This window comes from Lissotriton vulgaris, chromosome 7 (assembly GCF_964263255.1).
Source record: "Lissotriton vulgaris chromosome 7, aLisVul1.2, whole genome shotgun sequence".
In the NCBI taxonomy this organism is placed as follows: domain Eukaryota; kingdom Metazoa; phylum Chordata; class Amphibia; order Caudata; family Salamandridae; genus Lissotriton; species Lissotriton vulgaris.
Genome location: NC_141695.1, coordinates 1704691725 through 1704712985, shown reverse-complemented (window position 1 = coordinate 1704712985; position 21261 = coordinate 1704691725). Strand labels below are relative to the sequence as shown.

Here is a 21261-nt window from a genome sequence, read left to right as displayed (position 1 = left end):
TCGAAAGACTGTATTTTTCTCCACTCCGAAGACACAACTCCAGGCCGGCCGGCTGGGAACGTGTCCTTGGTACGGGGAGGTACAAGAATTTGGTGGGCGGCAGGTTACTGGCCGTAACTTTACATGAAGGGACAGGCTTTGATATTAGCAAAAGTGTTAGGCAATGAGTCAGTCAGTCTGTAGGCGGCAGCTAGCCGTTAGCATCTATGTCATTAATTATTTCCAGGCGGACAGTCGCCATGTTGAAGTCCGAGAAAGCTGAGACTCTCTGAGAAAGATTGAAGGAGAAGGAGAAGTAGTGCAGAGCAATCAGAGACAGAGAGAGACAGCAGTTAATAACGAGAGAGGTTCCAGTGACTTGGAGGGAAGCAGAGGAGATCGAGCATAGCGGTGCAGACATGTACCCGTGACTGCTAAGGTGTGATTCCGAGACGAGCCAAGACACAGACGAGAAGGGAACCTAGATGACTGCCGAACCCCGACTTCACGTTAACCAGGTGACCTCCGCCCTTTCCCTTATAGAGCGCGCATTCTAACCTTTTACTTTTCTTTGCAGAATATATATCTATTCTATCGTGTAGTATTGTGTTTATAATTATTGTAATAAAAATACCCCAGTTCTTAGTGAACCGACATGTGCCTTGTATTCTTGTTCAATCAGGGTAACCTGGTCTTCTAGTCAGACATTGTTTGCATGAACGGATGCGACTCCCGATCAGGTAAGAAATGACTGAGCAATGAGGGAGAGAGGGAACGTTTGATGCCAAGAGCAGAAGGTACATATTTCAATTTGGAAAGCCATACTGATTTCTATTATCGTAGTTTTATCCTGAGTAGACAATGAGAGATTTCTTCCATAAGTGTTCATAGGAAAGTGATCATCGTTGGTACACAGCGTTAATGAGAGCACCGAAGATAGACGATGTGTAGATCCGCCGGATTGTGGATCGTTTGTGAATGAGAGCACCGGAAGGACACGGTGTGTAGATCTGCCGGATTGTAGATCATGTGTGAATGAGAGCACCGGAAGGACACGGTGTGGAGATCTGCCGGATTGTAGATATTGTGTGTATGAGAGCACTGGGACTGCAGGCCCGTGTGTAGACACGCCGGATTGCGTGTCGAGTGAGCACTGAAGGAGATCAGTGTGTAAGAGTACATAATCAGACCTGCCCCAGGGTAGATTAGTCTGGGCCCAAGTGGCCGCGAGACTAGTTGGTATGAATAGGATATTGTAGAAAACCTACGCATGTTTATTGCTATTTTCCTCATCCTTAGGTACGAGATGTACATACATATATCCATATTCATTGTAAATACGTTCTAAGGAGGGAGGTGATTACGTTTCGGCTGGGTTAGAGGGGCTCCTAGGAGCTGATTGCATCTGGTCCGAAAATCTGGTCGTTACACCACCCGAGACAATTTTCTGACCTCCCAGGCTGAGGGCCTTTGCTCTCAGGAGGATAGAAATAAATAATGCACGGGAAGAGGGTACTCACACACTCTCCCACAGGATGCCCTTCGCATTTCAAGAGGCGAGATTCAAAGAAGCTGCCACCTTTGAAATGCAAGTCTGGCTTCCCTCACAGAAGAGGAAGCAGACTCCCCTTATCCAGGGCCCCTTGGCACCTGGCTAGGTGGGAAAATTAGCTAGTCAAGTCGGCTTTCCCACCCCCAGGCTAGTACCCCCCTAAGGTGTCCTAACCTGAAGTGGACACAACTTTTCAGAGTTGGCCATCTTGATGATGGCAAACATCGGCATTCTGGAACAGGGTTATGCCCACTTCCCACAGGAAGTGGTCATGTAAGAGGGCATAGTGACTCCCGGGGTCAGTAGTCCATTGGCTTCTACCCTACACTCCCCTAACACCCCTACATTCAGTATTTTGGGGAGTCGCTAAGATAAAAAAAAAACAGATCCTGCCGACCTGACAGAAGGAGGATGCGAACAGTTGCAAAGAGCAAGTAGTGAAGTCCCAGCAACTGACCTGGTGCCAACTTTGCCGGCTAACTTCAACAATTGTGCCAAAAGAAGACTTGTCCTGCAACTACTGAGCCTCCAAAGATTGGGAGACCTGCCAGCACTTTACTCAGGAACCAAGACCTCCCATGGGACAGTGGAACTGTCCTATCAATCCTGCAGACACCCAAATAAGAACTGTGAGGTCTCTGGAACCATCAAAACCCACCGCCAGAAAGCACCACTGCATCCAAGCCCCCAGCCCGTGTCGAAGTGGGCCAACTCTGTCAGCATGGTTCACCAAGCCCTCAAGGGACAGAGTCCACTGTGAACTGACCCCTTGCGAACTCTCCGACCCCACCTGCAGCCTCTGTGTGCATGTCCCCTCAACAGCGAGTGTTGCCGGCCGAAAAACCCTCTGCACTCAGAAGCCCGGCCTGAGCAGAAGAGGACTAAAGGTGTCCCACGTCCCCAATCATTGCAAGACCCAAAGCCACTCTGTTTCCCTGGATTGACGTCTCAAGTCCCTCCCTGCAGCCTCTTTGTGACCGGACCGATCCTTGCATTGGGCACCCGACGCTGTTTGCACCATTGCAACTGGCAGCCCTAGTGCTGCTGGAAGCGACCTGCTGGTGCTGCCTTGGACCTTGCTCCTTACTCACCTTTAATCCGGCTGACTGTTCCTGTAAATCGCTGCAAAAAAACTGGTATGTCGCTTATGTTTTTCCTTCCATAGGGTAACATGGCAGCCTTCGAATATTGCACAAAGCGTTTCTCTTGCAAAACATACTTACCTGATCATATTGATTCTGGTGCCTAAATATATATAAAGATACATGTTATTTTTATAAATTGGTGTGGATCTCCTTATTGAGTTGCGTGTATCATTTATTGACTATTGAATGTATTTGTGAATGTGCCATTTTGAATTATTATATATAGAGCCAGCTTCCTACAATGAGCAATGATGATGCAATGGCAGGCTGCACGCAATTCGTATGGGGGTCCCTTAGAGTGGTATAATATATGCTGCAGCCCTTAGGGACCCTCTTTAGTACCCTTGCCCTAGGTAGGTACCTGGAGTACTTTCTACTAGGGACTTATAGAGCTGCTAAAGTGTGTGCCAATTGCATGACAAAATAGACCATTTTACCTTGTTTTAAGGAAAGAGCACTGGAGCATGGTTAGCAGAGACCCAGTACACATAAGTCACATAACGTCAGTACCCGTGCCAAAAAAGATGGAGCGACCATGGCAAAAATGGCCACTTTCCTACAACTCCCATTACATGTATGCCATGGGATCAAATCAAAGCATGATCTAGGGGCAGATGTATCATTACCATTATTTAAGATTCCCAAATAGTGATTTTTTAGAAATCGCTATTTGGGAATTGCAAATTGGGATGTATGTAGATATTCGCTATTTTTAGCAATTTTATAAAATTCCTTAATTGCAATTAGCAAATTGCTAATCGCAATTAAGGAATAATTTCCCATTCATTTCTATGGGCCAGGAGGCCCATAGGAATGAATGGGAAGTTATTCTCAATTTGTGATTTGCAATTTGCTAATCGCAAATTGAGAATAATTTCAAGGGTGTCCAAAGGACACCATGTTGCACCCCTGAAATATGCATGGGTGCACATGTGGCGCACATACATTCCCTAAGGGCATGTATGTGCGTCACATGGCACTTTGAAAAATGCAAAAATTTGCATTTTTGAAGGAATTCGCAACATTTGCGATTCCTTAAGGGCATTATGCTATTTTTTTTTGCTACTTACATTGCATTTATGGAATCGCAAATTTTGCGATTCCTTATTTTGCACCAGATTTTGCTTCATACATTCCATTCAGCAAATTCGCATTCGCAAAGGCCTTTGTGAATGCGAATTTGCTTGATACATCTGCCCCCTGGTGACTCTTACGTCCAGGTAGCAAATCGAAGCAGTATCTGGTAATGATAGGTCACGGGGCTTTCCAGGTATCTTTTCTGGTGTTAAGCCCATACCCTGTCTCAGAGTAGGCAGGTCGCTGATAAATTTAGGCCTGGGTTTCACCTTGGTTTAGGCCACAGTAGTAGTAATAATAATAAGCAATCTGTCTCCAGAAGAGTTCCTTTATGGACACCTTGAATGTGGACCTGATCGTAGGTTTTTTTTAGGATACCTTGCGGCTACACCTCAAATCTCAATCTGACAGATTTCCACTAACAGGGAGATTTTCTGCCTGAATAGATCTAATCACCTGTTCAAAAAAGGTTTAATTCCTTCCCTTTACTTCATTGTGACGAAGTCCAGGACTGCCTGGCTACAGAACCCAAGATTCTTCCCAGCAAATAAAGACAGGGAACTACAAAGCATGATTATGAGTGAAAGCCAAGGGCCAGGGGACACGTTTGAAGAGCAGGGTGGGCAAGAGAATGAAACTGCCAACTACTGCTCCTGCATTCTCTTAACCTTTAACATGTGCTGTGGTACAAAAGCTGCCCAAAAAATCTTGCCTCTCCTATCTTCATAAATGCAGATAGGAGAGGTAAGACCTGTTCTGACCTCTATCGCTCATGGACCGAAGAGGGAAGCTGAAAGATGTGCAATTGACCAGGAGCTTGGTGTGGCATTTCTTGTGTCTGGGCTTCAGGTTTTAACCTATTTTAAGGTTGGCAAAAACACATTTAGGGCACCAGAAATTACACCCCTGAAGTCTGGATCTACCAGTATTTCATTTTCTCAGATTCGCTTTTTAAAAAAAAAAAAAAAAAAAGAAAAGTAGATCAGGCTTTGATATGTCATAAACACAGGCATTCACAAATCCACTGCATGCACAAATCTTGTTTATTACATTAAAGTCTGCCCTAATAGGTCGCTTTCTGTCACATTCAGTTCCTTAGAGCCTGTATGCATTCTATACAAACAGCGGGATGACCAAGCATATTCTTTAGGTGTAATAGTTCCTCATGCATTCTTATGGAAGCACTTCAAGAAAGACAGAAAGACAACCTAATAGTACACGAATCAGCAGAGGTTTGGTATTAATGCCATGCGCACGTTGTTATCAATAGCTCATCAGTCATAGTGAAGAGAGCAAATTACAGGCAACCCATGATAAATATGTCCAACTTTTGAAGTTGTTTAAAACACTTTGGGTAGAGCAGACCTGATACAAATGAACAAATTCCACAATAGGCCACAACTGTAAGCACAGAGGTGGTCACCCCATGCGTGAGGCTCGCATCCACTCACCCGGCACTCCCCCAACATAGATGGGTTCTTTCACACTGGTTGAAGAGACGCTGCTAGGCCCCACTGTGTGGTTCCCCTCGGTGTCCACGTCCAGCTGGATGACATTCTTCCCTTTAAGTACTTATAGAAAAAAGTAAGAACAAAAATGAATGTACAGCAACAGGAAGAAAAACACCATATCTAAGCTAATGAAGGCAGAAGAGTAAAGGGATGCAAGAGTAGTTTCATAGCCCCTTCCTCGATGCTGACCGGTGACAGTCACACACGAAGGGATTATTGTGACAGACGACATGGGAGAGGAGTGTCTGATTCTTCTGTGCTTGATAGAGTGTTTTGTTTAGCTCTACTGATTTTTTGCAAGCTTCTTTGTTTAGATTTGGGTAAAGACCATGATGGCAGCAATGTAGAGACGTGTCTACTCCAAGAAGGGTGCTAAATGCTTCTCACAATACTAGTCAATTTTATCAATGGGCTTTGATCGGCTGGTAGAATTGGTAAATCGAAGTAAGTGTTTGACGTGCCCTAAGTCTAACCCATAATAAACTCTCATACCTGCGATTGTATGCCACTGCCCATCACACAATGACTGCTGAGGCGTCACCGACACCTGGTATTCCCCTGCACCCATATCCGCTTGGACGGTGACCTGGAGGAAAAGAAGAAAGAAAGGGATTATAAGGCACACCAGAAGCATCTTTACACATCTCTGTGCTCTGAATGAGAGTAGAGAAAATTAAGAACAATCCCAGTGGAGGGGGAGGGGGAAAGTGCATGGCAAAGCGCCATGGCAAGTCAGTAAATAGGATTCCAGAGAAGCGTTGACTAAAATTACAAGATGTAGTCATGGTGCAACTAAGATGTCATTAAATCATGTATCCAGTCGACCTACTGCTCAGTTGCACTATGAGCAAAGACGCTGCTGTACTCACCTTTTGGCCATCGGTGTACACGGTGAGGTAGTGCCCCTTTTTCCTGCCGATATGGAAGATCAAGCTGGAGGAACTCTGTGGGCGGATTTCCAGAATGAGTTCAAGATCCTCTCCAAAGGCGATAGAATCTAGTGAAGTCAGAAGAGAAAAAAGTAAAGGAGTTGCTCTAATAAATGCCTGCCAATGTTGTGCTTTAGCAGAATCCTAAATGGCAGAAGGAGGAATTGAAGATGAAGGATAAATGACCACAGTAAAGCTGCCAACCACTAGAAATCTTCCTTTCTAAATGGCTTAATGTGAAATATCAAATATTTAGAAGGTGTCTGGAAATTATTCCTTACTATATACATGTTAAAATGCTCTAACTTCTCACTGGTGTAAAGAATTTTGTGGTCTATTGGTGTTGCTCCACTTTTCAGACTACAGAGACAGGTGTAAGTCAATGGGGCCCAAGCTTGGGGAGCATCACAAACATTGAGGGAATATTAGACAAATTCCTCCTTTACACTGACTCAGAAAACATGATGAAGTGTGAAAAGTAATGAGTGTTGGTCCTGCAAGGATCCACCGTTGCTAAGAAAGAAAGCCAGAATCTTGTACCCAGAGTAAGTAATCCCCCCTCTGGGGCGAAGTAGAGGCCGCTCTCCATGGTTCCCTCATAGCAAGGCGTGACGGCGAGGATACGGTCCGGAGAGTCTAGGGGTTGCCCATTCAGCTTCAGGTTCCTAATGCAGCCATCAAAGCTGGTGAGTGATGCCTCCTGAGGAAGGAGAAGCACAACAGAGTGAAATGGAAGTCTGACACCATAATGGAGGGTTGCGCGTGCACGGTGCATTTATTGAGAACAAGTAATGGAGTCCATCTATCCAGTAGCCAAAAACTATTAGTATTGAGGCACCTTGATCTGCCTGTAATGGATTGTTTATCAACCAATGAACAGAGTCCGTTCGTCCGATAAATTACATGTATTTACATGGATGCATCCCTCAACACCAAGGGCCGGATTTAGATCTCGGTGGACGGGTTACTCAGTCACAACATTGAAAGATATCCCTTCCCCTGTACCAAAATATGAATCCCATTATATCCTATGGGATTTATATTTTGACGGACGGGATATACGTCACAGTTGTGATGGAGTAGCCCATCCGCCAAGATCGAAATGAGGCCCTTAACCTTCTATTCATCCCTCAATGTATCCATGTTGTTTAACCCGTCCAACTTTTACACCCATCGGCTCATGCACTTAACCATCCATCCACTTATTCCCACATCAACGGCCACTGCTCACCTGTGCCCAAAACTTCTAATTCATGCACATTCTCAATTTGCATATCTCCCATCAACCAACGCACTTTCGCCTATACCCTAAACTACACCGACCCAAAACATATTTATTCAGTCATCTATGAACAAATATATCAGCCTTCACCTCCATTTATCTACCGACCTTCAATAAGTCTTCAAATAGCCACTCAATCATCCAGCTACCCATCCCCCATCCAAACAACTAATGAAATGTATTATAATGCAACCTATTCTTAGACTTCTTTTATATCAAAGTGGAGGGAAGAGGATTAAAGGTCCATTCAGTTCCCCTGGACAGATACGCGATAATCAAAAATAGAATGGACACTGGTATCTACAAAACCTTTGGTTTGTATTCGAAAAGAAAATGCGATATGATGGTAATCGTGTTACTGGATTACTGCATGTCTTGAAAAATGTGTCACATTTTTCAAGACATGCAGTAATCCATGCATTTTCTTTTAGCAATAGTGCCTACCCCTCTCTTTTCTAATAAATTAATCCTTAGGTGAGACACTATTTTTATCCCAATCTTTTCCTCTTCCAGTATCTCTGGACACTTCTACCTATACCGGAGGTAGCCTCGGGTGAGGCAGGCATCCAGCACGTTAATCGACTACCCTATGAATACGCCATGACTCCTGAAGGGGGCGGATAAAAGATACACCGCAACGATAAAACCAGGATGTCTATGAGGGTTTTCGAATACAAACCAAAGGTTTTGTAGATACCAGTGTCCATTCTATTTTTGATTATCGCGTATTCTTAGACTTCCTCACATATTCATACTTGATTTTCAGAAACTTGTTAGCGCTAGCTGACCCATCTTGGGGCAGTTTGTGAACTGATGTGATCGGCTCTGCCTGTACAGCACTCAACAATGTATTGTAGTGGAGTAAATAAGCACCTAGGTTGCTCAACAGGAGCTGATTTTATAATACACCGTAACCTTAAACATTGATGCACAGGTAGTCAGCAGAAGGCGACCGCCATTCTCTTGGCTGCATCTCTACCAAGTCCAACAAAAGTCAGCTCATTTAATGTGGGCCATCGGAGAAACAATCTGCATGCATCGAAAAAGTTAGTTGCAGGAGCTTAGAAACACAAGCAGCCAAAGTTCTGCTGACCATTGGAAGGTTTGTAAATGTGCCAGGTTGATAATAGTTACAAGGAAAGGAGGGAAATGTATCTGGGTGAGAAAGATGTCATTTTAGATGCATTTTGTTCTGGGCTTCCAGATATCCTTTCATGTGCTGCGGGCATTTGTATCAGGAAAAGGCTTGCTGAATAGTATATATTTTATTTAGTGACACACACACACACAAGAAGGTTTTGATGTGGTATTAGTTATGTCATCTTATTATACCCCAAATCTGTGTAGACTAAGACCATCGATTTCAGTTGTACAGAAGTCAGATTATGCCCTCTTCCCAGTCTTCCAACAAAATTTAGTCTCTCTTTTATATATCACTCAACTAATTTGAAGAAGACAAAAGGCTCAGACACATGATGCATCTTCCACCCACCAAGGAGAAATGTGTGCAAGGAAATGCACAGCTCAACAAGCAATGCATTCAAGCAAATACATGGGTGCTGCTGTTTGGTGAAGTACCCACATTTCATCCTGCTGCGCCCATCTGCGAAAAAAGCACAGTATGTAACACTGCACCCCAAGGCACCAAGGTTACTTCTGCTAGTAAAGTATAAAGGTGCACTCCAGAGGATAGCTTGCTGCCACCTTCAATACATAGGAGATACTATCCACTTTGTCACCTTCCACACTGGTAGGACGAATAACCAAAACACTAAATCTAAAATATTCCTCCAACCCTCTGAAGGAAGCACTCTTCCTATAGTTTCCGTATTCACAAAGAAGACCCATCCAAAGCCCTCTAGTTCAGATCCTTACCGGAACGCGATTCTTGGCTTTGCCCTCAGGGATGCCACCCACATAAAATGGGCCAGTAACCACAAATTCTGAGCCGGATAGTGCAGTGCTGCTTTGAGATCTCAGGCCATTTATCACCAGGTGGATCTTGCTCTTATCTCGGCTGAAGAAGACCTTGAAAAGAGCAAAGAAATGAGTCATGTGGACAGCAGTAGGATTCAGATTTAATTGGTTGACACTACTTTTTGTTACTCCCATATGCCTCTGCTGTGGTCCTTGTATTTCTGGCAGTGTCTCTCTGCCATCCCTTCTCAGCCACAGAGTCCAGCCCACTAAAAATTGAGTGATCTGGTCATTCCAGACCTTATACAAAAGTGAAACTATAAAAGTTTTAAAAAATGTTGAGAAGATGAAGCAACATTTTCAGGGAATCAGCATTCATTTACAAACAATGTATTTCTCTGTCATAAAGCTGTGGGAGAGGATAGATGCTTACCGTGTGCCACTTTCCATCCTGGTACTTGTCTTTGCTGCGGAGTCGCAACTTGCTTCCACCGCTTTCCACTAGGAAGACAAAACGCCCATGGGAGATGAAGAGAGCCATGAAGGAACTCTCCTGCTCGTTGGCCACGTAGAAAAGCATGCCAGTAGAAGAGTTCAGCCGCACTTCCAGGGAAAAGTGGGACCTGTGGTACAAGAGACCAGAGATGCAGAATCGATCACTTACTGCACCATTTGGAGCTGAAGAGAAAGCAGGCTCTTTATATGATGTATCAACAATCTGATATACCGTGTAAAGAGTCAGGGGTTCCCTTATGAGTGGACAGGGGCTTGCTATGCAATATCAAAGTTCACTATTAGGGGGTAGTGTGGTCGAGCAGCCTTAGGCTTAATACAGAGGAGTGCAAGGCATTTGCAAAAATACATACAATGATCAAAAAATGACAACACGACTCAAGAAGGAGATCCACACCAATTTATAAAAATACCAAGGACCTTTATATATGATTTGGCATCAGAGAAAAATTCTTCAGGTAAGTATGTTTTAAAATATTAGCGGCCAGATTCATGAAAGACCCGTTTTGCGAGTCTGAAATAGCGATTCATAAGGAATCGCTATTACAGACTCGCAAAATGGGATTCATGTAGGAATCTCAAAATTAAATGCGATTCCTACAGATTCCTTATTTGCGATTAGCAAATTGCTAATCGCAAATAAGGAATAACTCCCCATTCATTCCTATGGGCCAAAAGGCCCATAGGAATGAATGGGGAGTTATTCCTTATTTGCGATTAGCAATTTGCTAATCGCAAATAAGATTGCGATTTGAAGGGTGCCAGGGGTGTCCAAGGACACCCTGTAGCACCCCTTAAGTGCACTTTTCAACAGGTGTTGCGCACACACATGTCCTAAGGACATGTGTGTGTGTGTAACACGCAACTTAGAAAAATGCTTTTAAAAGCATTTTTCTAAGTTTTCGCTATTTACCACGAGGTTTGACCTCGCGGTAAATAGCGGCCGAATTTTGCGATTTCGCAATTTTGAAATGTTTCAAGAATAGCATTTAAGGAATCTCCAATAGAGATTCCTTAAATGCTATTCCTCGCAAATTTGCGAATTTCTAAATAGCGATTTTTGCATTTGGGATGATGAATCCCAAATGCAAAAATCGCACTCGCAAAGGGCCAGATTCTGAGAATCTGGCCCTTTGCGAGCCGATTTCAGCTTGATGAATCAGGCTGAAAGTCTTTTCACTTTAAAAAGTGGACACTGCAATTTTTGAGTTCTGCAATGTTACCCTACGGAAGGAAGAACAAGCCCTGCAGACAGGTACAGTACATCGACTTCCACGACCATTCGCCCGGAGTTAAGGTGAGTGATGAGTAAGGTCCAAGGCAGCATAAACAGGACACCACCAGCGGTAAGAGGGCGGCCAGGTGCAGGGTGCAAATCAGTGTCAGGAGCCCAATGCATTTCAATGGGGATCGGTCACTGTAGAAAGAGGCTGCGGGCTCTGGTTCATAAGCTAGTCAGGCTGAACCCTCAAGTGGGGTCTGGCCTTGCAATGCTTGCTGACATGTTTGGTCCTCTTGTCTAAGGTCCAAGGGCGGCGGGTGCAGGGATGTCCTTAGGCACCAGGTTTTTCCTTACCGGAACAATTGCAGTTGAGGGGGCCTGCGTGTAGAGGCTGCAGGCAACGTTGAGAAGTCCAGGAGGGGTGAAACCATGATGGACTCGAGCTGTGGAATCTTGTTGGCATGGTGACCCACTTAAACTCGGATCTGTGGCAACGGGTGCAGTGGTGGCTTCCGGTGTCGGATTTTGGCAGTTCCGGGGGCCGCAGTCTTCCCTTTTGAACAGGCCCGCTGCTCCTGGGAGGTTTTGAGACTTTTTTGAAGGCAGGCAGTCCTCCCAAGTTTCTGGATTCACAGCTGCAGGACGGGTTGACTTTGATGTGGTTTTCGACGAGGGATGAAGAAAGGTTGTCAGGGTTGGTACCTGGTAACCTACTTCTTGGCATTTGCAGCATTTCAGTGTCCTCTCTCTTCTATCAGCTTCTCTGGTGCCAGGGACTCCCCTAAATACAGAATATAGGGGAGTGTAGGGTAGTAGCCAATGTGCTACTGACCGTTGGGGTCACCACACCTCCTATATGACCACTTCCTGTAGGAAGTGAGCAAACCCCCACCCAAAATTTATATGTATGCCATCACAAAGATGGCTTCTTCTGAAAAATCGAATCCACCTCACAGTAGCTCACCTTAGGGGTGGTAATAGACTGGAGGTGGCACGTCTACCTGACTTGCTAATTTTCCCACCTATCCAGGTGCCAAGGGGGCTCTCCTTTGAGGGAAAACAAATTTGCAGTTCAAAGGCGGCAGCTTCTTTGAAGCTCGCGGGCCCAAGAAGGCTAATCAGCAGGCCATCCTGTGGGAGGGGGTGTTATACCCTTTTCACAGACAGGCTTTGGTTCTGGGTCTCCTGAGAGCAACGGCTCTCACCCTAGGAGATCAGAACAGTTTCTCCGGTGGCAGGCTGGCAGAAAACAGTCAGCAGGCACACCAGACTGGTAGATTTACAGGGGGCACCTCTAAGGTGCCCTGTGGGTGCATGCATTGGTAAGTACTGCAAACAAAACAGGTGATGGACCGAATGTGGATCAATGTCACACATTCACCCCAGTCCAAAGATCTGGGCCCAAATCCATCGTTTTTTTGCACTCCACCCCACCCTGGGTTAGACAATGGCGATATGCAAATCAGCTCTGACCCTGTGCCCCATGGGAACAGTCCAGTCCGAACTACAAAAGCCATGTCCTTCCCAGAACGGAATCAAGCATCCGAGGACCGGACCGGTTTCGAGGTAACACCTCTCATCAGCCCGGCTAGCTTGACTCCAGTGGTGTGGAGTGCCTGGGACCCACGTCTGAGCATCCCCAGCGCACTTATGGCGGTATTGCAAACAAAACAGGTGATGGACCGAATGTGGATCAATGTCACACATTCACCCCAGTCCAAAGATCTGGGCCCAAATCCATCGTTTTTTTGCACTCCACACCACCCTGGGTTAGACAATGGCGATATGCAAATCAGCTCTGACCCTGTTGCCCCATGGGAACAGTCCAGTCCGAACTACAAAAGCCATGTCCTTCCCAGAACGGAATCAAGCATCCGAGGACCGGACCGGTTTCGAGGTAACACCTCTCATCAGCCCGGCTAGCTTGACTCCAGTGGTGTGGAGTGCCTGGGACCCACGTCTGAGCATCCCCAGCGCACTTATGGCGGTATTGCAAACAAAACAGGTGATGGACCGAATGTGGATCAATGTCACACATTCACCCCAGTCCAAAGATCTGGGCCCAAATCCATCGTTTTTTTGCACTCCACACCACCCTGGGTTAGACAATGGCGATATGCAAATCAGCTCTGACCCTGTGCCCCATGGGAACAGTCCAGTCCGAACTACAAAAGCCATGTCCTTCCCAGAACGGAATCAAGCATCCGAGGACCGGACCGGTTTCGAGGTAACACCTCTCATCAGCCCGGCTAGCTTGACTCCAGTGGTGTGGAGTGCCTGGGACCCACGTCTGAGCATCCCCAGCGCACTTATGGCGGTATTGCAAACAAAACAGGTGATGGACCGAATGTGGATCAATGTCACACATTCACCCCAGTCCAAAGATCTGGGCCCAAATCCATCGTTTTTTTGCACTCCACACCACCCTGGGTTAGACAATGGCGATATGCAAATCAGCTCTGACCCTGTTGCCCCATGGGAACAGTCCAGTCCGAACTACAAAAGCCATGTCCTTCCCAGAACGGAATCAAGCATCCGAGGACCGGACCGGTTTCGAGGTAACACCTCTCATCAGCCCGGCTAGCTTGACTCCAGTGGTGTGGAGTGCCTGGGACCCACGTCTGAGCATCCCCAGCGCACTTATGGCGGTATTGCAAACAAAACAGGTGATGGACCGAATGTGGATCAATGTCACACATTCACCCCAGTCCAAAGATCTGGGCCCAAATCCATCGTTTTTTTGCACTCCACACCACCCTGGGTTAGACAATGGCGATATGCAAATCAGCTCTGACCCTGTGCCCCATGGGAACAGTCCAGTCCGAACTACAAAAGCCATGTCCTTCCCAGAACGGAATCAAGCATCCGAGGACCGGACCGGTTTCGAGGTAACACCTCTCATCAGCCCGGCTAGCTTGACTCCAGTGGTGTGGAGTGCCTGGGACCCACGTCTGAGCATCCCCAGCGCACTTATGGCGGTATTGCAAACAAAACAGGTGATGGACCGAATGTGGATCAATGTCACACATTCACCCCAGTCCAAAGATCTGGGCCCAAATCCATCGTTTTTTTGCACTCCACACCACCCTGGGTTAGACAATGGCGATATGCAAATCAGCTCTGACCCTGTGCCCCATGGGAACAGTCCAGTCCGAACTACAAAAGCCATGTCCTTCCCAGAACGGAATCAAGCATCCGAGGACCGGACCGGTTTGGAGGTAAAAAACGATGGATTTGGGCCCAGATCTTTTGACTGGGGGAATGTGTGACATTGATCCACATTCGGTCCATCACTTGTTGTTTTTGCAATTGCCGCCCTAAGTGCGCTGGGGATGCCCAGACGTGGGTCCCAGGCACTCCACACCACTTGGAGTCAAGCTAGCCGGGCTGATGAGAGGTGTTACCTCAAAACCGGTCCGGTCCTCGGATGCTTGATTCCGTTCTGGGAAGGACATGGCTTTTGTAGTTCGGACTGGACTGTTCCCATGGGGCAACAGGGTCAGAGCTGATTTGCATATCGCCATTGTCTAACCCAGGGGGGTGTGGAGTGCAAAAAAACGATGGATTTGGGCCCAGATCTTTTGACTGGGGGAATGTGTGACATTGATCCACATTCGGTCCATCACTTGTTGTTTTTGCAATTGCCGCCCTAAGTGCGCTGGGGATGCCCAGACGTGGGTCCCAGGCACTCCACACCACTTGGAGTCAAGCTAGCCGGGCTGATGAGAGGTGTTACCTCGAAACCGGTCCGGTCCATTTGTGTCTTTCAGTTCATTCATTACCTTTTGCACTTGCTGTGCCTTTTTGAAAAAAAACCTTGAGCACTTTTCATCTTCCTCAAAGATCTTGACCCTGGAGTTAAAAATGTGTTCTTTCCCTCGTTGTTTCAGCCATTCTTTCAGTTCAGTTTTTGTTTTTTCTCTTTCCTCCCCTACTTCCATTCCACCCCTTTCCAGGTTTTCTAGCGTGATTATTCTTTGTTGTATTTCATCAAATTTTTGAAACTTTTCCTTGCTTTTGATCATGCTCTGTTTTCTGAAAAAAAGTTTTGTTTGTTTTTTTACCTCTTCCCACCATTCTGCTAAGGATGGGAAACTTTCCTTTCTGGTTTTTAAGTTGTTGTACATATCACTGTAATTTTTACATATATTTTTCTCTTGTAATAACAAGGTGTTCATTTTCCACACACCCCTCCCCATTTGACACATGTTTGAGATTTCAACGGTTGCTTTCAAGATTTTGTGGTCTGAAGGCCGAAGGCGCGCCCAAGGCAAGCCCGTCTGCGCCCGTCCGCGGCCGGCCGGGGACAGGGGCCCCTACCCCTGGTCGAAATGGGTCTGTAATACATTGGAGTGCTCAACAACTCCGAGCTCTATGTCCAATATTTGCTGAAGCTTGTCTCCACAGGCTCAATGTGGAAGGCACTAGTAACTGTAAGGAGTGTCAGTATAACTGGCATAATACATCCACACCTAAGGCTGAGACTACCAGCCTTATATGCGGACTACTTAACACCAGATCTATGCGGAAGCACAGTCTCGATATTTACGACCTGCTCATAGATTTGAACCTTGACCTCCTTTTCCTTACTGAGACATGGCTGGATGCCAACTCAGAACCAGATATAGTCGCTTCTCTCCCTGCTGGGTATTCCATGGTAAGATTGGATAGAATTGGGGGCAGATGTGGCGGGGTAGCCATTATTTTTAAACAGCCACTCTGCTGTCAACTTGAACCTCTTGCTATCGCTGACAGTGAGACAGGAGCCTTCTCCATTAAGGTCAACGCTAGCAACACACTGAAGGGTTTCCTGGTCTATCGCCCTCCGGGCCCCTACACTGACTTCACTATTAGCCTCACTGAAGGCTTAACAGAAGCTGCCTTACGTAGGGATAAATTTATGCTTTTAGGTGACTTAAACATCCACCTGGATGACCAACTTGACAAAGGAGCTACCGACTTTTGCCAACAACTTTCATCCCTCCTATTACACATTAGATCTAACACTCCCACCCACCAAAAGGGCCATTTATTGGACCCTATTTTTGCCAATTGGGAAGGCATTGAAGTAAAGACTCCCACTTCTATTCCTTGGTCTGACCACTTGTTAGTACCCTTCACTATAAACATTTCTGCTGGCAATACTCAAAAACGCACTAACTCCAAATATATGAGCCGGAAATGGTCGGCTTTCTCCAAAGAAAAGTTCCAGATTGCACTGACTAAAGGTGGCAGACCAGGAGGTGAGGATGCTGACACGGCGTCGGATAGACTCGAAAGCCGCATTAATAATGCCTTAGATGAAACAGCCCCTCTCTGTCATAAAAACCTTGGCAGCAGACCCCAGAAATCCGCCCCCTGGTTCAGTGATGAGCTTCGCTTAGCGAAATCACAATGCAAGAAGCTAGAAAGACAGTGGCGGGTGGCATACCTCGATCAAACTAAACTGAGGTACTTAGACAAACGCAGAGAATATCATAATTCCATCAGGCGTGCTAAAACAACTTATTTCTCAGGTAGGATAGGAGAAGCCAAGAATTCAACCAAGGAGCTATTTAAAATTTATAAAGAGATCTCTTTCTGCGGCTCATCTGCTGACCCTTCCTTGGTCTCGGAGGAATCCTGTAATCGCATTGCTGCTTTCTTCTATGACAAAGTGGCTACTATCTGCTCTACTTTCTCGGGGGGAAAGAAAAAGGGAATTGAGTTCAAAGAAAATATACTCGAGGTTGGGGAGGTCAACAGGCTGGACCACTTTTTCACGCCACCTCCAGACAGGCTCCAGCAGATATGCCACTCCATTAAGTCAGGATCCCCTCGTGATCCGGCATCACCTAAACTTCTTGGAGAAAGTATTGAGATCCTTGAACCGTGCATTAGGGATGTTCTGAATCTTTCCTTTGAATCTAATATTGTACCTAAAAACTGGAAACAGGCGGTAGTCCTCCCTCTTCAAAAAAAACCCAATCTTAGTTGGGACAGGCTGGAAAATCTACGTCCCATTTCACTCCTCCCGTATTTGGCCAAAGTGGCAGAAAAGGTGGCAAACCTCCAACTTATGGCATTTGTTGAGCCGGCCAATCTGCTTCATCCTACTCAGTTTGGCTTCCGGTCCCGCCATTCCACTGAATCTGCGCTGCTTATGGCCACAGAGACCATCAGGCAAGGAGTAGATGAGGGTCAAACTATGGCCCTCATTCTACTCGACCTTAGCGCAGCGTTTGACACTGTGGCACATTATACTCTGCTACAGTGTCTAAACAAAGGTGGAGTCACGGGGTCAGCGCTGAGATGGATTCAATCTTTCCTCACTGACCGGGGCTTTCAGGTCAGACAGGGTGAACATTACTCCCGCTTGTTCAATCTTGATCAAGGAGTGCCTCAGGGCTCTGCCCTGAGTCCCACCCTGTTTAACCTTTATGCTTCCCCGCTGGCTACCATGGTGGAAAGCCACGGAGTCCAACTAGTGTCATATGCCGATGACACACAACTGGTCATCTCACTGTCACGAGCACCGGATGTTGCGGCAGTCAGCTTCAGTGCTTGCATGCAGGAGCTTGCTTCCTGGATGTCTGACAACTGCCTGAAGCTGAATGGGTCCAAAACTGAAGTGCTCGTGGTAGGGGGTGGTCCGGACGTGTGGTCCTCGGCATGGTGGCCTGCGTGCCTGGGCTCCACTCCAGTACCTAGCCAACAGGCGAAAAATCTTGGGGTAATGTTTGACTCTGCCCTGACATTTGCTCCCCAGATCGATCGTGTAGTCGGGATGTGCTTCGGCATACTCAAGAGACTACGAAAGATCCTGGACCTACTTCCTGTCGGTGCCAGACAGACTCTTGTGCATGCCCTGGTTACATCAAGATTGGACTATTCCAACCTCCTCTATCTGGGAATAACAGCAAAAAGTCTCAATCGCCTCCAGGTACTTCAAAATGCCACAGCCCGGCTGGTGCTGAGGCTTCCAAGAAGAACTGCCTCTAGAATTGCTTTGAAATCCCTCCATTGGCTTCCGGTAAAGGAGAGGATTACTTTTAAAGCACTATGCATCTGCCATCGTATCATCAATGGCAAGGCACCCAACCCCCTTCAATGCCTTATTACTCCCTATAGTCCAGGACGACGGCTTAGATCCTCTGGTACCGGGCTACTAGTAATTCCCAAAATTCATAAAGCCAGAATGGGAGGTAGATCCTTCAGGCTACTAGCGGCCAAGAGCTGGAACACGCTTCCGAAGGAGATGCGCCTTGAACCTTCTGAAGCAAAGTTCCGCAGAGCTCTGAAAACTCATCTTTTTTGCTCAGCTCTGATGTAATCTCCCTGTTTTCTGCCTCCTTACTCTCTCTCTCAGCGCGGGGACACGCCGGTGTGCGTAATGCCATGCGCTATATAAAATTCCAAAATAAATAAATAAATAAATACCACTCTCGTTTGTTTCATAATTCCTTGCTTTTATATTTTTGGAGGTGAAAATGAAATCAATTCTTGATTTGACTTTGCCACTTTCTGCTTCCCATGTGAACCTTTGTTTTGACCCTGATTTTGCCCCTGTATCTGACAGTTGCAAATCTTTACACATGTTTTTGAGCCATTTTGCAGACTTATCAATTTCGTAACAATTTTTCTTGCCACATCTGTCTGTGGGGTTTATGATGCAGTTGAAATCCCCTGTTAACACCATTGGGGTTGCACCTGCAATAAAAAGTGGGAGCATTTCAAACAGGGACATTCTTTCATTCTTGTCGGTTGGTGCATAAATATTACAGACCTTAAAGGTGGTGTTTCTGTATTGTATGGTGACCATCATAGCCCTGCCTGGCTGTATGATTTTAGTATCAAGGATTGACATTTCTTTGTTTTTTATGAGAATGCCTATTCCAGCATTCTTGTTTCCACCCCCTGACCATTTGGAGGGGCCTTCTTCCCAATATTTGGATATGTGACTGTAGTCCGTGGAGTGGGGAATTGCACATTCCTGTAAACATATAATGCCCCCTTTTTGTACTTTGCAGAGCTCAAACACTGACGCTCTTTTCACTTGTGAGCCCATTCCTCGGGCATTCCATGATATGATGTTAAAGATTATATTTGCAATGGTGATTACTTTGCACGGTATACAATACCTGTTAAACCTGAACATTTTCAAAGCTCAATGGCGACCAGATGCTGTCACATATTTGCTGATTGCTTTCACTATTTTGCGTCTCTTGCCCGCCAATTTCTTCTGCTCCCCCCAAGTATGGGGACTGTAGAAAAAGGTCTTTGTGGGGGGTTACTCCTACCTCTTGTGAGAATAAGCTATATCCTAGGTCTTCTGAGTCTGAGAGGTCCCCTAGTACACTATACCTGGACCCTGAGCAGTTCTCTTTTGGTAGAGTTTTCTTCCTAGTTTCTTTCTGTTCTGTTGCGGCCGGACCACTTGGGTCCGCCGTTTGTTTTTTAATTTTGATTTTATTTCTTTTTTTAACCATCTGCATTTGGCCCTCGGTGGTTTTTGTTTCCTCTTCTGAGGAGGTCTGTTCTTCTCTTTCCCTTTTTTCCTGTGCCCTGTCCTTGGCTTCTTTGATGATGTTATACAACAGCCTTTTTTTCCCCAATTGTACAAAAAAGAGCCATCAGATATAAGTGCATGTGAAGATTTTCTAGGGTCTTTGCAGAGCTCTTTATCCCAAGAGGAACAACAATTTCTAACCACCCCCATTTCAGGAGAAGAACTCTTCCAAATCATTCAGGAAGCCCCAAAAGGATCAGCCCCTGGGCAAGACGGCCTTCCATGGGAGTTTTACAAAGCTTTCTGGGGGCTTATTGCAAAGGATTGTTGGAGTCTGTTGAAAGAATGCTTGGAAAAAAATTTTTTACCCCCCTCCTTTCCACAGGGCATCATCAAACTGCTGGAGAAAAAGGGGGACAAGCTGGACATCAACAATTGGAGGCCAATCACCCTCTTGAATGTGGACAGTAAGATCCTAAGTAAAGACCTGGCAGGAAGATGCAGAAAGGTGCTGGCCTCCATCGTGCACCCAGACCAAACATGTGCGGTCCCAGGAAGGAAAATCTGGGACAGCTTGACCATCATTAGAGACACCTTGTGGTTAGCGAAAGACAGGGGGAATCCACTAGCTATATTGGCCCTTGATTTCCAGAAAGCCTTTGACTCCCTAAGTCATGAATACCTTTTCAAAGTGCTCAGGAAAATGGGATTCCCAGAAGGTTTCATCAAAACTATTGGCTTAATATACACTGGATGTGAAAGCCAGGTCCTTATAAATGGTACACTATCTGAGGGGTTCCACATTGAATCGGGGGTCAGACAAGGATGCCCCTTATCACCGGCACTCTTTGTATGTGCAATTGAACCTCTCCTATGTGCCATCAGGAAGGACAAGTGCATAACTGGCCCTCTGGTACCGGGCAGCCAAGGCAAACAGGTCAAATGTGTAGCATACATGGACGATGTCACCATTGCTTGCACTGACGCTAGATCCATGAAAAGAACTTTCCTTATAACCCAACTCTTTTCCCTAGCAGCTGGGCTACAGGTGAATGTGGAGAAAACGCACTGCATGACGGTGGGACAATGGGACAAACTGTCTCAGCTCCCAGTGAAACCTTCCAAAGACCCAGTAAAAATACTGGGGATTCTTTTTTCACAGGACATGAAGGGAGAAATAAACTGGGAGAAGATCCAGACAAAGCTCAAGCAGAAAATGGCGCTCTGGACGACAAGAAAACTTTCCCTGGAAGGGAAAGTCTTGGTGCTGAAAGCAATATGTCTACCAATCCTGATGTTTATTGCCATGATTTTCCCTCCATCATACAGGTGGACAAAAGTGACACAAAGACTTTTTGCAAAGTTCTTTTGGGGGTCAAAAATTGAAAAACTAAAAAGAGACACAGTTTTCAAACTACCCACAAAAGGAGGGAAAGACCTGCCAAACCTCCATGACTTCCTGATGTCACATTTTGTTAAAAACATACTGGGGAATGCAAAGAAAGACTCACATGTGGCTGCCTACACTCTGTTTGCTACAAGCTTCATCTTATCAAGAGAGGGCATATGTAATCTGGACAATACAAAGCCTTTTTTACTAGAACCACCCCCTGCGTACAAAGGCATCAAGCCTTTCTTCAAGAAGC

General features: G+C 46.0%; 1 protein-coding gene across 2 annotated transcripts in view; it reads right to left on the bottom strand.

Annotated features, from left to right (window-relative positions):
• LAMA5 (laminin subunit alpha 5) overlaps positions 1-21261 on the bottom strand; it is a 398257-nt gene that overhangs the window by 19639 nt on the left and 357357 nt on the right. For both annotated transcript variants that reach the window (XM_086932859.1, XM_086932860.1), the window contains exons 74-79: positions 9826-10015; positions 9351-9503; positions 6734-6893; positions 6134-6261; positions 5757-5850; positions 5205-5324 (exon numbers count right to left, since the gene is read on the bottom strand). In XM_086932859.1, the coding sequence (XP_086788985.1) occupies positions 5205-5324; positions 5757-5850; positions 6134-6261; positions 6734-6893; positions 9351-9503; positions 9826-10015 (845 nt within the window). The remainder of the gene's footprint in view (positions 1-5204; positions 5325-5756; positions 5851-6133; positions 6262-6733; positions 6894-9350; positions 9504-9825; positions 10016-21261) is intronic.